Source organism: Salvelinus fontinalis, chromosome 5 (assembly GCF_029448725.1).
Source record: "Salvelinus fontinalis isolate EN_2023a chromosome 5, ASM2944872v1, whole genome shotgun sequence".
Lineage (NCBI taxonomy): Eukaryota > Metazoa > Chordata > Actinopteri > Salmoniformes > Salmonidae > Salvelinus > Salvelinus fontinalis.
The window spans coordinates 5,815,454-5,831,065 of record NC_074669.1 but is presented as its reverse complement, the minus strand read 5'-3'; the positions used below and the strand labels follow the sequence as shown (position 1 = coordinate 5,831,065).

The 15,612-nt window shown below is 41.9% G+C and overlaps 1 protein-coding gene across 2 annotated transcripts; it reads left to right on the top strand.

The window, feature by feature from the left end:
- Window positions 1-7,809: 7,809 nt before the first annotated feature.
- Window positions 7,810-14,582, top strand: LOC129854965 (tripartite motif-containing protein 16-like). 2 transcript variants are annotated; one of them, XM_055922176.1, is made up of 6 exons: window positions 7,810-8,473; window positions 8,891-8,986; window positions 12,707-12,940; window positions 13,317-13,407; window positions 13,533-13,592; window positions 13,829-14,582. In XM_055922176.1, exons 1-6 carry the CDS (start codon window positions 7,877-7,879, stop codon window positions 14,341-14,343), a joined length of 1,593 nt encoding a protein of 530 aa, XP_055778151.1. In that variant the 5' UTR covers window positions 7,810-7,876; the 3' UTR covers window positions 14,344-14,582. The 2 variants fall into 2 exon arrangements, with proteins under 2 accessions (XP_055778151.1, XP_055778150.1); XM_055922175.1 differs by having other exon boundaries at window positions 13,248-13,407.
- Window positions 14,583-15,612: the final 1,030 nt, after the last annotated feature.

Genomic DNA, 15,612 nt, shown 5'->3' with positions numbered 1-15,612 from the left:
ATCTAATATATTCAGTTCGGCAGTATGTATAGATTTCCAAAATCTGGTAATCTCTCTACAACTCCAAAATAGATGAATATAGATTCCACTTTCAGAGGTACATCTTTTACAGAGGTACATCTTTTACAATCAGGAGAAATGTAAAAGGACTCATTCTATGGAGTCTCACTGAGGTGCAATATAATGTGTAATAGAATGTGTAATTCGATTATTTCATTTTACAGGAGTAAAGGAGGAGTCCACATTCTCAGAAAGGAGATATAGGATATAGGAGATGTAGTCTTTGATGGACTGTTCTGTAGCAAGAAGGCTCTCAACTTCATTCAGCTGAGCTCTAAACCTCCCCTTGGAAGTCAATGAGGAAATGACCTGTCTAATCTGAAGATATGAAAACAAACTGGATCATGGCACATTGAATTCACTGCAGAGCTCTTGAAAGGATTTCAGTGTAGTTGTGTTCTGATGTAACAGGTCTGAAAAGGTTCTGAACACTAGAGGATGCCAAATATGAAAGTTGGCATCACTCAGGGCTTTTGGCAAGTTTGGGTTGCGTACAATAGGTGAGTGGTACCACTCAGGGCTTTGTGTAAGTCTGGGTTGTGTACAATAGGTGAGTGGAATCACTCAGGGCTTTTGGCAAGTCTGAGTTGTATACTATAGGTGAGTGAGAGCATATCTGGGATTAATTTTTACTTTATTTAATTTATTTAACTAGGCAAGTCAGTTAAGAACAAATTCTGATTTACAATGATGGCCAAACCCGGACGACACTGGACCAATTGTGAGCCGCACTATGGGACTCCCGATCTGGACCGGATGTGATGCAGCCTGGTTGTCAAGTTATTTCCTGTAGTCCTTCCATGCTAGTAGGGTGCTGTAAATCACAAAGGTTTTGGCGATGTTGACCACTTCACTAAAGTTATTCATGAATAGAATTGAGCTTAGGGACAGTGAACCACAGGATTGGGCCTCTGTCTGAATCTACATTGAGTCTTGTCTGTTTGTGATCCATGTTAACATGTTGTGGATTTGGGCAGACCAGTAGTACAATTGAAGGCAGGGAAGGGTAAGACCACCCTTAGATTCAGGTTTCAATAGAGTGGAGAACTTGATCCTAGGGTTTTTATTGCCCCATATACATTTGGTGATGCTTTGGTTGGTTGTTTTGAAAATAGAAACTGGGCGATATCATGGGAGCATCTGAAATAAATAGTTGAATCTAGGGAGGATGTTCATACAGAACATTGATTCTTCCCACTAAGCTGATTGGGAGGGAGATCCAGGTTCAGAGATCATTCTCAATTCGATCAAGAACTGGGAGATCATTTTCCTTGAAAAGGCAATTCAGGCCTGGTGTTACAAAGATCCCAAGGTATTGAAACCTCTGTGTCTTCCATTGGAACGGACAGAATGTTTACATAGAGCTGGTGAGTGTCTTCCATTGGAACAGACAGAATGTCTTCATAGAGCTGGTGAGTGTCTTCCATTGGAACAGACAGAATGTCTTCATAGAGCTGGTGAGTGTCTTCCATTGGAACAGACAGAATGTCTACATAGAGCTGGTGAGTGTCTTCCATTGGAACAGACAGTGTCTACATAGAGCTGGTGAGTGTCTTCCATTGGAACAGACAGAATGTCTACATAGAGCTGGTGAGTGTCTTCCATTGGAACAGACAGAATGTCTTCATAGAGCTGGTGAGTGTCTTCCATTGGAACAGACAGAATGTCTACATAGAGCTGGTGAGTGTCTTCCATTGGAACAGACAGAGTGTCTTCATAGAGCTGGTGAGTGTCTTCCATTGGAACAGACAGTGTCTACATAGAGCTGGTGAGTGTCTTCCATTGGAACAGACAGAATGTCTACATAGAGCTGGTGAGTGTCTTCCATTGGAACGGACAGAATGTCTTCATAGAGCTGGTGAGTGTCTTCCATTGGAACAGACAGAATGTCTACATAGAGCTGGTGAGTGTCTTCCATTGGAACAGACAGAATGTCTACATAGAGCTGGTGAGTGTCTTCCATTGGAACAGACAGAATGTCTTCATAGAGCTGGTGAGTGTCTTCCATTGGAACAGACAGAATGTCTACATAGAGCTGGTGAGTGTCTTCCATTGGAACAGACAGTGTCTTCATAGAGCTGGTGAGTGTCTTCCATTGGAACAGACAGAATGTCTACATAGAGCTGGTGAGTGTCTTCCATTGGAACAGACAGAATGTCTACATAGAGCTGGTGAGTGTCTTCCATTGGAACAGACAGAATGTCTACATAGAGCTGGTGAGTGTCTTCCATTGGAACAGACAGTGTGTACATAGAGCTGGTGAGTGTCTTCCATTGGAACAGACAGAATGTCTACATAGAGCTGGTGAGTGTCTTCCATTGGAACAGACACTGTCTACATAGAGCTGGTGAGTGTCTTCCATTGGAACAGACAGAATGTCTACATAGAGCTGGTGAGTGTCTTCCATTGGAACAGACAGTGTCTACATAGCCTCCTTTTGTGTCTGTACAGGCAGACGAGACCACTGACGTCTCCTGTAAATTACAGATGGTGATAGTGCTGTGCTACATGTTACCAGACAACAGTGTATGAGAGGTTGTTGTAGAGGTGAAGGACAAAACTGGTGTTGGCCTCTCCAACACTATCAAACAAGTCCTAGCACCACTGCATGTCAAGTTGTACAAACCTGTGACAGGGCACCGGTGATGAGTGGTAATGTACCTGGTGTCCAAACGCTAGGATTCCTTTCCCACCGCAAAACTCCAGTGTGCTACAAAGCTATGGCCTGAGGGCAACCAGGAGAAGTTGAACAGGGAGCTGTTCACTGTCTACCTGCATCCCGAGCTGCACACTGGAAAACAACACTTGATTGAAATCAGTCTACGAGAACAATCTGCAGGAGGCCATGTCTGAAAAGGTCTCTCTTCTCAAAATCATCATCTTCACTCCGATGACAATCGGCGAGTCAGAGAGAAACTTTTCTACCTTAAAAGGATAAAAGCCTTCATACGCAACTCCATGGGTCAGAAAAGGTTAAATGCATTGGCCACGCTGTCAATCCAGCATGACTTCATCCTGAGAATGCCCGACTTTGATAAAGTCATTGAGAAGTTTTCCCACAAGAAGGACCGCTGTGCCAACTTCCTGTTCATGTGAGCACGGCATAACAATGGTCCATAAATATGTCTAGTATGCTGCTGCATAAATGATGTAATATATCAGGGAGATGTGAATACTGTAGCTAAGAAAATAATACTAAGTGTATGTTGTGTAGTAAGCAGTTGGTAGCCCATGTGCCTCACCCGAAGAATGTGGTCCGTTTCTCCCTCATGTCTTAGCCTACTGTTCTGACTTGGTGGTGCACATCTAACCTACATAGCATGTTTCTGAGAAATCTCATCTTCCAATATTGTAACAGCTTTCATTGTCTGCTTACCTGCCCCCTTGTAAAAGCTTTCATTGTTTGCTTATGTGCCACTGTTAATTTAGCCTACTGTTCTGACTTGGTGTACAAGGAGAATATTGTAAGAACGGCCCATGTTCTGAATTATGTCGCTGTCCATTTCAAAAGTGCTGAACAAATAGGCAGCATATAGGCTAGATCCGTCTCAGCTCGCTCATGTCTTAATTTCCTCTTAAATGACGTCTTGCCTCTTAACCTCTTATCGTCATATATGCCATAGTTTGTACATCTGCATTGTTATATTGCTTATAAAGGTCCATCTCATTAGTATCTTATTAATGATTTGAGGTAATGTTAGAATGATGCTTTTCTCTGATGCTTTTCTCTGGTGCTTTTCTCCACGAGGAGAGTGATACGTTACAGACCCAACAACATTATATCATAGTATCCCCTCCTCATAACCATGGTTGCCAGTGACAGTCTATTCCAATTCAAATATTTGTGTTCAACAGACAGTTCCGTAATCGACCCATGTAAATCCAGCTCACATTGACAGGGTTATTTTGTTTGGTCAATGTGCTGTCAGTGGGTCTGTATCATTGTCACGCCCTGACCTTAGAGATCCATTTTATGTCTCTATTTTGGTCTGGTCAGGGCGTGAGTTGGTGTGGGCATTCTATGTTTTGGGTTTCTATGATTTTCTATTTCTAGGTTTTGGCCGGGTATGGTTCTCAATCAGGGACAGCTGTCTATCGTTGTCTCTGATTGGGAACCATACTTAGGTACCCTTTTCCCCACCTGTGTTTGTGGGAGGTTAACTTTGTTTGATGGCACTTAGCCTTAAGCTTCACGCTTTGTTTTGTATTGTTTATTGTTTTGTCGCCGTCATTTCGAATAAAAGACAAAATGTACGCTCACCACGCTGCACCTTGGTTCAGTTCATTCAACAGCCGTGACAATCATGTCTGTAAAAGTGGATTGTTTTGTCCTTCCTTTTTAGACCACGTAGGTCTAATAAAGTACTTCAAATGGTAAGCTAACCACTGAGTGTGGGTCTCTCTCTCTCTCTCTCTGTGGTGACTTAAAGAAGAGTAAAGTTAAGTCCTCAACATCTATCTGAATTTATCTGAACTAACATCTATGTGAATTTATCTGAACTAACATCTATGTGAATTTATGTGAACTAACATCTATGTGAATTTATGTGAACTAACATCTATGTGAATTTATGTGAACTAACATCTATGTGAATTTATGTGAACTAACATCTATGTGAATTTATGTGAACTAACATCTATGTGAATTTATGTGAACTAACATCTATGTGAATTTATGTGAACTAACATCTATGTGAATTTATGTGAACTAACATCTATGTGAATTTATGTGAACTAACATCTATGTGAATTTATCTGAACTAACATCTATGTGAATTTATCTGAACTAACATTTATCTGAACTAACATCTATCTGAATTTATCTGAACTAACATCTATGTGAATTTATCTGAACTAACATCTATGTGAATTTATCTGAACTAACATCTATGTGAATTTATCTGAACTAACATCTATGTAAATTTATCTGAACTAACATCTATGTGAATTTATCTGAACTAACATCTATGTGAATTTATCTGAACTAACATCTATCTGAATTTATGTGAACTAACATCTATGTGAATTTATCTGAACTAACATCTATCTGAATTTATCTGAACTAACATCTATGTGAATTTATCTGAACTAACATCTATGTGAATTTCTTTCGCTGTCCGTTTAGAAAGTGCTGAATGAACAGGCCGACCTCATCGCAGCTCGTTTAATTGCACTTGCTTATACTTAGAGCTAAGTGTTAATCATATAAGTGTTGCAAGTGTTAATTATATAAGAACAAACATTGTGAATTTACTGAACATCACTGTAATAATGTTTGTTTATGGTCTAAACTCATGTCGACATTCATTATCATTGAAGGAGAATGTGGTTCTTCTCCAGTTCCACAAATCCACAAGGAGTCAGTAGAAACCAAATGTATTGAATCAAGTCAGCCATAAGCTCCACTCTAAGGACAGCTGGATGTACCCTAGACGTTTGTGGTACCGTTTGTCACCGTTATAGTGCATTTCATGTATTGTTTAGAGTTTTGTAGAGGCTTCGCTGTCAAGCAGCTAATAATAATTGTTGTTTGCCCAACCAAGATTGACATGACAAAATCACCACTGAATATAGTAGACGAAGACATATCATTACATACAGCATAAAACACCATCTAGAAGACATAGACATATCATTACGTACAGTAGAGAACACCATCTAGAAGACATATCATTACATACAGTAGAGAACACCATCTAGAAGACATATCATTACATACAGTATAGAACACCATCTAGAAGACATAGACATATCATTACATACAGTATAGAACACCATCTAGAAGACAGAGACATATCATTACATACAGTATAGAACACCATCTAGAAGACATAGACATATCATTACATACAGCATAAAACACCATCTAGAAGACATAGACATATCATTACATACAGTATAGAACACCATCTAGAAGACAGAGACATATCATTACATACAGTATAGAACACCATCTAGAAGACATAGACATATCATTACATACAGTATAGAACACCATCTAGAAGACATAGACATATCATTACATACAGTATAGAACACCATCTAGAAGACAGACATATCATTACATACAGTATAGAACACCATCTAGAAGACAGAGACATATCATTACATACAGTATAGAACACCATCTAGAAGACATATCATTACATAAGGTATAGAACACCATCTGGAAGACATAGACATATCATTACATACAGTATAGAACACCATCTAGAAGACATAGACATATCATTACATACAGTATAGAACACCATCTAGAGACATATCATTACATACAGTATAGAACACCATCTAGAAGACATAGACATATCATTACATACAGTATAGAACACCATCTAGAGACATATCATTACATACAGTATAGAACACCATCTAGAGACATATCATTACATACAGTATAGAACACCATCTAGAGACATATCATTACATACAGTATAGAACACCATCTAGAAGACACATCATTACATACAGTATAAAACACCATCTAGAAGACAGAGACATATCATTACATACAGTATAGAACACCATCTAGAAGACAGAGACATATCATTACGTACAGTATAGAACACCATCTAGAGACATAGACATATCATTACATACAGTATAGAACACCATCTAGAAGACAGAGACATATCATTACATACAGTATAGAACACCATCTAGAAGACATATCATTACATACAGTATAGAACACCATCTAGAAGACATATCATTACATACAGTATAGAACACCATCTAGAAGACATAGACATATCATTACATACAGTATAGAACACCATCTAGAAGACATAGACATATCATTACATACAGTATAGAACACCATCTAGAAGACACAGACATATCATTACATACAGTATAGAACACCATCTAGAAGACATAGACATATCATTACATACAGTATAGAACACCATCTAGAAGACATAGACATATCATTACATACAGTATAGAACACCATCTAGAAGACATATCATTACATACAGTATATAACACCATCTAGAAGACATAGACATATCATTACATACAGTATAAAACACCATCTAGAAGACATAGACATATCATTACATACAGTATAGAACACCATCTAGAAGACATATCATTACATACAGTATATAACACCATCTAGAAGACATAGACATATCATTACATACATGATATCTATATATCATAGATGACATGTATAAATCCTTACTTTATATTTCCTGTAACACTTTCCATTATAGTAGCCTTATTACTGGTTAGGGTTACTGCTGCTAGTACAGTGGAAGAATGAGGCATCACAGTACTTGTTACACCACTGTACTAACAGGAACAATTACACATCAATAAACACTAATGTAAAGTGTTACATCATTCTCAATGATCAGTCAATACATACAGTATTCATTTCACCTACAGTACATTGTATCCACGTCAAGTCCCCCTCCCCCCATTGTAGCTAATTATCTACAACACATTGTACAGTTTTACAACCACGTATGAGTTATTATGGAGGCTTATAGTTAGTGTCACAGCACATCAGTTTAAGGCATTACAACATTCATTAAAATAATTATAATATGTACTTCATAGAAACTGTTACCCTTTATATATTCTAACCACTCTATTTAATGTATTCCATATTAAAGGTCCTAAACTGGGAACTAAAATATTTGTCTCTATTAACATTGAACACAGTTCTCCCTCTAACCCCTCCCTCTAACCCAGCCCCTCTGGCAGAACCAGGAAGTCCCTCCCCTCAACAAACTCACTTCTGAGGAAACGAAACTGGTCTGAGTCTCTGTGTCGTCTGTCTGTGTGAGAGTGAACAACCGTCCAAATGGCTCAACAGGGAGTTCTGCTGGACCAGGACCAGTTCTGTTGTTCTGTCTGTCTGGATCTACTGAAGGAGCCGGTGGCTATTCCCTGTGGACACAGTTACTGTAGAAGCTGTATTGAGGGCTGCTGGGATCAGGATGTTTTGAAAGGGGTCTATAGCTGTCCTCAGTGCAGAGAGACATTCACTCCAAGGCCCACTCTGAGGAAAAATAACATGTTGGCTGAGGTGGTGGAGAAACTGAAGAAGACAGAACTCCAGGCTGCTCCTCCTCCTGCTCTGTGCTATGCTGGACCTGGAGATGTGGCGTGTGATTTCTGCACTGGGACCAGAAAGCAGAAAGCCCTCAAGTCCTGTCTGGCGTGTCTGGCCTCTTACTGTGAGACTCACCTCCAACCTCACTATGAATCTCCTGCTTTCAAGAAGCACAAGCTGGTCAAAGCCACCGCACAACTACAGGAGAAGATCTGCTCTCATCATGACAAACTGCTGGAGGTTTACTGTCGTACCGATCAGCAGTGTATCTGTCTGCTGTGTGTGATGGATGAACATAAAGGCCATGATACAGTGTCAGCTGCAGCAGAGAGGACTGAGAAACAGGTAAGACCAGAACAACTTGTTGGTGACTGTCTGATAAACAAAGAATTATAGATACAGTAGGAACTAAGACTGTTTGACTATGAGATAATCCAAATTAAATTGATCAACAGCAAAACAAATATGAACACAAACCTAGATTATGTTAACCCAGATTCTCCAAATGTATCACCATTTTCTAAAGTCAAACACTATTATCATTCTGAATGCCATTTAATGACTCCAAAGTTCAGTCTAAACTCATTGATACATTTACACCGACTGTTAAAACTATAATCATTCACATAGCAACATAATAATATAATTTCACACAGATACATTTGAATCCTTACTCTCTATGGGCCCGATGTCACATTACTATACTATTGATCTACTGAACTAATAAAGCTTGATAGCTCATTGAAGAGTGATTCTCCACAGAGACAGCTGGGGATGAGTCAGCAGAAGGTCCAGCAGAGATTCCAGGAGAGAGAGAAGGAGCTGAAGGAGCTCCAACAGGCTGTGGAGTCTATCAAGGTAAGTATTGTTGACCAGAGGAGACACACCATTACACCAAGAGGACATTCCCCATTGGGCCGACACTGAATTTGTAGTCGCAGGCGGGGCTACGTCATCACAAAGCTTTAAGTAACCATGACTGATTCATGTCCCCTATACATTAACATGGAGTTCTCTCTGTCTCTCTCTCAATCCAATTAAATGGCCTTTATTGGCATGGGAAACAGATGTTTACAATGCAAGTGAAATAGATAATGAACAAAAGTGAAATGAACAATCAGAAGATAACAGTAAACCCTACACTAACATAAGTTTCAAAGGAATAGAGACATTTCAATGTTATAATTCAAGTGTAAACAGAGTGAGCTGTGAGCCAGACCGAGTTCTGCAGGTGAAATGGAAATGAATGAGGGAGAGTTAAGTGAGGTAGAAGGTGTGGTGAAGATCTCAGAACCAGAGCCTGGCATCAATGGACATGATAAAGAAGAATCTGGTGCAGTAGAAGTTACGTTTCTGGAGAAAGTGGATCCATACCTTTTAGCAGATCCATTTGTGGTTTCAGGGTGGGTGGGAAAGGAGTTGGGTGCAGTTGAATCAGTGAAGGTAACCTAGGTAACCTGTAGTGGACTTGTGATATTTGTTTGTGTTTCTGCTGACCAGAGGGAGTGGAAGCTCCGTGTCACATAACTTGGGTCAGGATCTGTTTCTTGCTTTGCTCTCAGGATCAGGGCACCATTGAAAGGAGTGATTTCTGGGGTAGTGTTAAGTGTGGAGGTGGAGAAATTGAAGTTGAAGACTCCTGGTGTTTGTGATGCCAGCCGTTTGGTACGACGCAGACCCGGTGGTGAGCGTGGTGAAACAGTGGAGTCACTGTCAGTCCTTTTGAGTTTTGAGTCTTTACCCGACAAAGTCATGTTAGGATATATCAGTTATCCTGTTAGAGTCTTTGTGTTGAATCCACTGAGCTGTTTCAGTTGCAACGTTTATGGTCAAGTTGCAGCAGTTTGTAGGAGGGAGATTCCAAGATGTGGGAAGTGTGCAGGAGGTCATGGGATAGAGGATGTGTAGATAAAGTTGTGTGTGTCAACTGTAGGGGTGTCCATGTTGCTGGGGATCAGAAGTGCCCGGTGAGAGAGAGGCAGGTTGAGGTGGGTATGAGGGAGGGTGAGGTATCCTGAGAGGATCCCTGTGAGTAGTAGATCTGTGCCAGCAGAGAGGGATAGGTCAACGACTGATATATGCTTCAGTAAGGTTAGCTTCTTAGCGTTCATAGCAATGGTTATCAACTGTACCGCAGAAATGGAACCTAAATCACAGAAAATAGATGTTGTGGTGGCAGCTGCAGAGAAGTATTTGGTCACACGAGATTTGACTTCAGAAGAGTTCCAGGGTGTGTTGAGTGGTGGTGTCCCGTCCTCCCAGGCCGTTGGCATGGTGCAGGAGCAGATAGGGTCAAAGTAGTGGAATGGGGTAGTGGGTTTTTAAAGACTGTAGGGTTAGTTAGAAGGGTGTTTTTTAGTATTGTCATAATTTCCCCTTTTCCCATTTTGTATCACAAAGTAAAATAGATTTATATTATAGTCCAGTTGGGGGCGGTAATTCAACATATTGGATGCCAACCGCCAGTAAACTCTAAAGAAGAAGACATGTTATATTAAGGGGAATACCTAGTCAATTGTACAACTGAATGTATTCAATTGAAATGTGTCTTCCCTATTTAACCCATCCCCTCCAAATCAGAGAGGTGCGGAGGGCTGCCTTAATCCACATCCACGGCACCCTGGGAACAATTTCATTCATTAATTAACAAAAGTTAATTGCCTTGCTTAGGAGCAGAATGACAGGTTTTTACCTTGTCAGCTCGGCGACTCGATCCAACAATCGTTCAGTTACTGGCCCAATGCTCTAACCGCTAGGCTATGGCTAGTGTTGTAAAGATGTAAATTCAATTCAAGGGCTTTATATAATATCTTAACATTCTCAAAGCAAGTGAAGTAGATATTAAACTAAAGTGATGAGTTGGTTGTGTGTGGGTGCTGTGGGTCGTGTGGAGGGATACTATACTTTTTCTTTACTTTTGGTTCTTGCGTATTTTCTTTGTTTTTCCAAATGTATTTTCTCATGGTGGAGGGTTTGCTTGTTGGTTTCCGCTCTTTATCGTTTAGAGTTGAGTAGGGGTAGTTTGTTAGGGTGGTGTGATGGCCATCATAGTGTCAGTCGAATGGGGAAGAAACGCTGTCGCTTCGGAATGGCTAACGGTACGTTCTGGAGAATGGTGTGGAGTAAGTTTTTGCTCATGGTCGGCGAACAGGTGGGAGCAGAACATATACACTCTGCATCCAGAATGAACAAGGCGGTGGTTGTGGTAATGAAAAGTCTTGTATCCTGGCTAGTTGCGAGTGGGGTGTAACTGTTCTGATTACGCCTCTTTCTACCCCGTCAACAAGAGTAGTGGTGGCTAATCTGCCTCAGTTTATTACGTACGAACAGATGAACATGGAGTTGGTTTTATTTTCGTAAATTTGCAATTGGTTTTCATGTGCTCTGGCTAGGTGCCAAGCCTTTTGCATTTTGGTACACCAGAAGTACATTCATTTCCAATGGAACCCTGCGTTTTCCTTGCAGCATTGTGTTGTAGAGGAAGTTGCAGTGTGTTCGTTGTGGTGCGTATGTTGGATGTATCGTATGCGTCAAACTGTATGTGTAGATGGCTTGACAGAAATGTTTGTTGCAAATATATACAGCTGCGTACTATTTTGCGCAAAACTCCATCGGAGTGATCAAGGCGTTCAAGGTTAATCAGGGGGAGATTTTGTATGTTTACTAACACAGATAGTTTATTGTGTTTTGAGGGGACATAGAGCATAATGCTAGCGCAGACAAGTGGGACCGGCCGGCAGCGGGGGCTAGGACTAGACTGGACACAATACATTACAGCCTATTAGGACTCGGGGCAGAGCTCTTGTTCCCAACCCCGCCGGTGGTCTGCTTGCGGAACTGCAAGCAGAACAAGTTAGTGATTTTTTTTCTGGTCGGGGAGTCACTGGCTGAGGGCGGCGGGGACTGTACCTGCCTGTCCAGGAGGGGGGACAAGTTCTGGTGGACCTGGAGAGCAGGGTGGCAGCGTTCTGGCTCAAAGCAGCACAGAGGCTACTGTACCGTACGGAGGTGGGCTTAGCGGGAGTGAAGGGGCATCAGTGGCAGGGGGTTGTGGGGGCTGAGAGCATGGCAGGGTATAGGTGGAGGGTGCTCTATAAGCGCCCAGTGCTGGAAAGGTCAGGGGTCATCCAGTGGAGGGTGTTACATGGAGCCCTGGACACCAATAGCTGGTTGGCTCGGGATGACCTGGGAGTTGGGGAGGGGTGTCCGTTTTCTGCAATGACAGACTGTTCATCATGTTTTTTCTGTGTTGCCAGGGTAATGCCATTACTGTTGACGCCTTAGGGTTGAGTTTGAGTTTTACAAAATGATCAACAGTGTGGAGATGTTTCAGGAGGTATGGGGGCTCAGGGGGGCTGTCTGTATGGCTGGAGAGGAGGGGTTGGATGTATGGTTGGAATGTGGTGCTGGATGGTGTATTGTACTGTGGTATGGGGTACTGTATAATGTGGTTGTGTGGAGGTTGTGGTGGCACGCAATATGTTTTAGGAGGGAAGGGTGTTAGTGTAATGAGGATGGCTCATTAAATTAAGACAAGTCAGTCTCTCTCTCTAACTCTCTCTCTCTAACTCTCAACAGCGCTCTGCACAGTCAGCAGTGGAGGACAGTGATCAGATCTTTACTGAGCTGATCCGCTCCATTGAGAGAAGGCGCTCTGAGGTGAAGGAGCTGATCAGAGCCCAAGAGAAGACTCAAGTGAGTCAAGCTGAAGGACTCCTGGAGCAACTGAAGCAGGAGATAGCTGAGCTGAGGAAGAGAAGCACTGAGCTGGAGCAGCTCTCACACACAGAGGATCACATCCATTTCCTCCAGGTAACTAAACTGCCTTGTTACATGTGATATGAAATTAACTTAATGTGAAACTATTCATCTCAATCATTATGTTGCCCTGTCCCTCCCCCTTTCCCTGTCCCTCTCTCTCTCTTTCCCTGTCCCGCCTTCTCTCTCTCTGTCCCTCTCTCTCCGTTTCTTCCCTCTCTGTGTCCCTCTCTGTCTCCATCTGTGTCTCTCCATCTCTGGCTCTCTCCATCTCTGGCTCTCTCTCTCTCTTTATCCCTCTGTTCCTCTCTCTCTCTCTTTCTCTCGATCTCTGTCTCTCTGTCTGTCTCTCTCTGTCCAGAGTTATCAGTCTCTCTCCAGTATCAGTGTATTTTCAGTCTTACCCAGCATCGTTGTCAGTCCTCTTCAGTACTTTGGAGATGTGAGTAAGACTGTGTCTGAACTTAGAGAGAAACTAGAAGACGTCCTTAAAGGAGAATGGACCAAGATCTCCACTACAGGTGTGTTGAAAACAATAAGAACATCAACTTTAGACCATTGAAAGTTTCCTACTAGTCATATACATGTGGAATATGGTATGACGATAACATTCCCTCTCTCTGTCAATGTGTTTGTGTGTCTGTAGTGAATATAGTGGATGTTGTACTGCCTCCAGAGCCCAAGACCAGAGAACAATTGTTACAATGTGAGTGTCTTTATTGTGAAGTAACTAACAGTCTCTTTTTACTGACACTCCTAACAATTCCTCTAGAAATATACAGCAATAGTAGATCTAATCAAAGACTGGGTATCTATCTGACTCTTCATATTTCTCTGATTTGATCTCTGCTGTGCTCTAATCAAACACAGGGTAGATACAGTATCTGAATTAACTTATTGTTCTAACTCTCCTCATTGGTCTCTGCTCTGCTCGTCTCCCAGATTCCTGTCAGCTCACACTGGACCCAAACACAGCACACACTCACATCTCTCTGTTTGAAGGGAACAGAAAGGTGACCTGTACAGGCCAAGTCCAACCATATCCTGATCATCCAGACAGATTCACCAACCATTGTCAGGTTCTGTGTAGAGAGGGTCTGTCTGGACGCTGTTACTGGGAGGTGGAGTGGGGTGGGTCATGGGTTGATACAGCAGTCTCATATAAAGACATCAGCAGAACATGGACAGATAATAGATTTGGAGACAATAACAAGTCCTGGAGTTTACTGTGCTCTAGTGATGGTTATTGTTTCATACACAATGATGTTGAGACTAAAGTATCAGACCCTCAGTCCTCCAGAGTAGGAGTGTACCTGGATCACAAGGCAGGCACTCTGTCCTTCTACAGTGTCTCTGACACAATGACCCTCCTCCACAGAGTCCAGACCACATTCACTCAGCCCCTCTATCCTGGGTTTAATCTCTATAATAGTACTGCTGAGCTGGTAAAACTGTAGTAGGGTCCACATAGATACTAGTCATGCTGGTGTAGTCTATAGCTGAGCTGGTAAAACTGTAGTAGGGTCCACATAGATACTAGTCATGCTGGTGTAGTCTATAGCTGAGCTGGTTAAACTGTAGCAGGGTCCACATAGATACTGGTGATGGTCCCCAGATGTGATGATTCATTCTGCTCTGTTTTATGTACAATGTTTTGATCTTAAGATGTTACGAATTAAAATTCAATGCATTCATATTTTTTATTGATAGTATTGATAGTATTGATAGTAAAGCCCAGTTTGGACTATCAATACTGGTACTGTATATAGAACCTTAGTAAAGCCCAGTATGGACTATCAATACAACGTGACCATTTAGAATGAGACCCAGTTCAATGAGAGGAAGTCTTAACAGAACTGGGGGATGACAGACATGAAGTGGGTGGAGATCTAATATTTTTTGGTGCCCATTACTACAGCATGATATTGTAATAAATCTACACCCTATTCCCTATGTAGAACACTACCTTAGACCTGGTCAGAAGCACCGTAGTGCACTATGTAGGGAATAGGGATGTGTTATGCTCACATATTCCTTTATCTCCACAACTTTATCTGATTCTCTCTCTCGCTCTCCCACTTCCCTTCATGGATTTAAAGGAAATGACTGGTATATGTAAACTCAACATAACTTCCGGCGCCGAGCGAGATGGCTGCCTCGCTTCACGTTCCTTGGAAAATATGCAGTATTTTGTTTTTCTATGTGTTATTTCTTACATTGGTACCCCGGGTGATCTTAGATTTCATTACATACAGCCGGGAGGAACTACTGAATATACGATTAACGTCAACTAACCACCGTTCCTACCAGGAATATGACTTTCCCGAAACGGATCCAGTGTCTTGCCTTCCACCCAATACAATGGACCTGATCGCCGCCGGCGAAGCTACACGACGCCGAAAAAGGGGCAAACGTAGCGGTCTCCTGGTCAGGCTTCGGAGACGAGCACATCGCGCTCCACTCCCTAGCATACTACTCGCCAATGTCCAGTCTCTTGACAATAAGGTCGATGAAATCCGAGCACGGGTAACATTCCAGAGAGACATCAGGGATTGCAACGTGCTCTGCTTCACGGAAACATGGCTAACTCAAAAGACGCTAACGGAGTCGGTGCAGCCAGCTGGTTTCTTCACGCATCGCGCAGACAGAAACAAACATCTTTCTGGTAAGAAGAGGGGCGGGGGGGTATGCCTCATGATTAACGAGACGTGGTGTGACCATCATAA

Excerpts from the sequence above, each read along its gene's own strand:
- LOC129854965 (XM_055922175.1), top strand. The coding sequence starts at position 7,877 with ATGGCTCAACAGGGAGTTCTGCTGGACCAGGACCAGTTCTGTTGTTCT. Across the intron at positions 8,474-8,890 it reads CAGAGAGGACTGAGAAACAG|AGACAGCTGGGGATGAGTCA; the intron begins GTAAGACCAGAA and ends GATTCTCCACAG. Across the intron at positions 13,408-13,532 it reads GACCAAGATCTCCACTACAG|TGAATATAGTGGATGTTGTA; the intron begins GTGTGTTGAAAA and ends GTGTGTCTGTAG.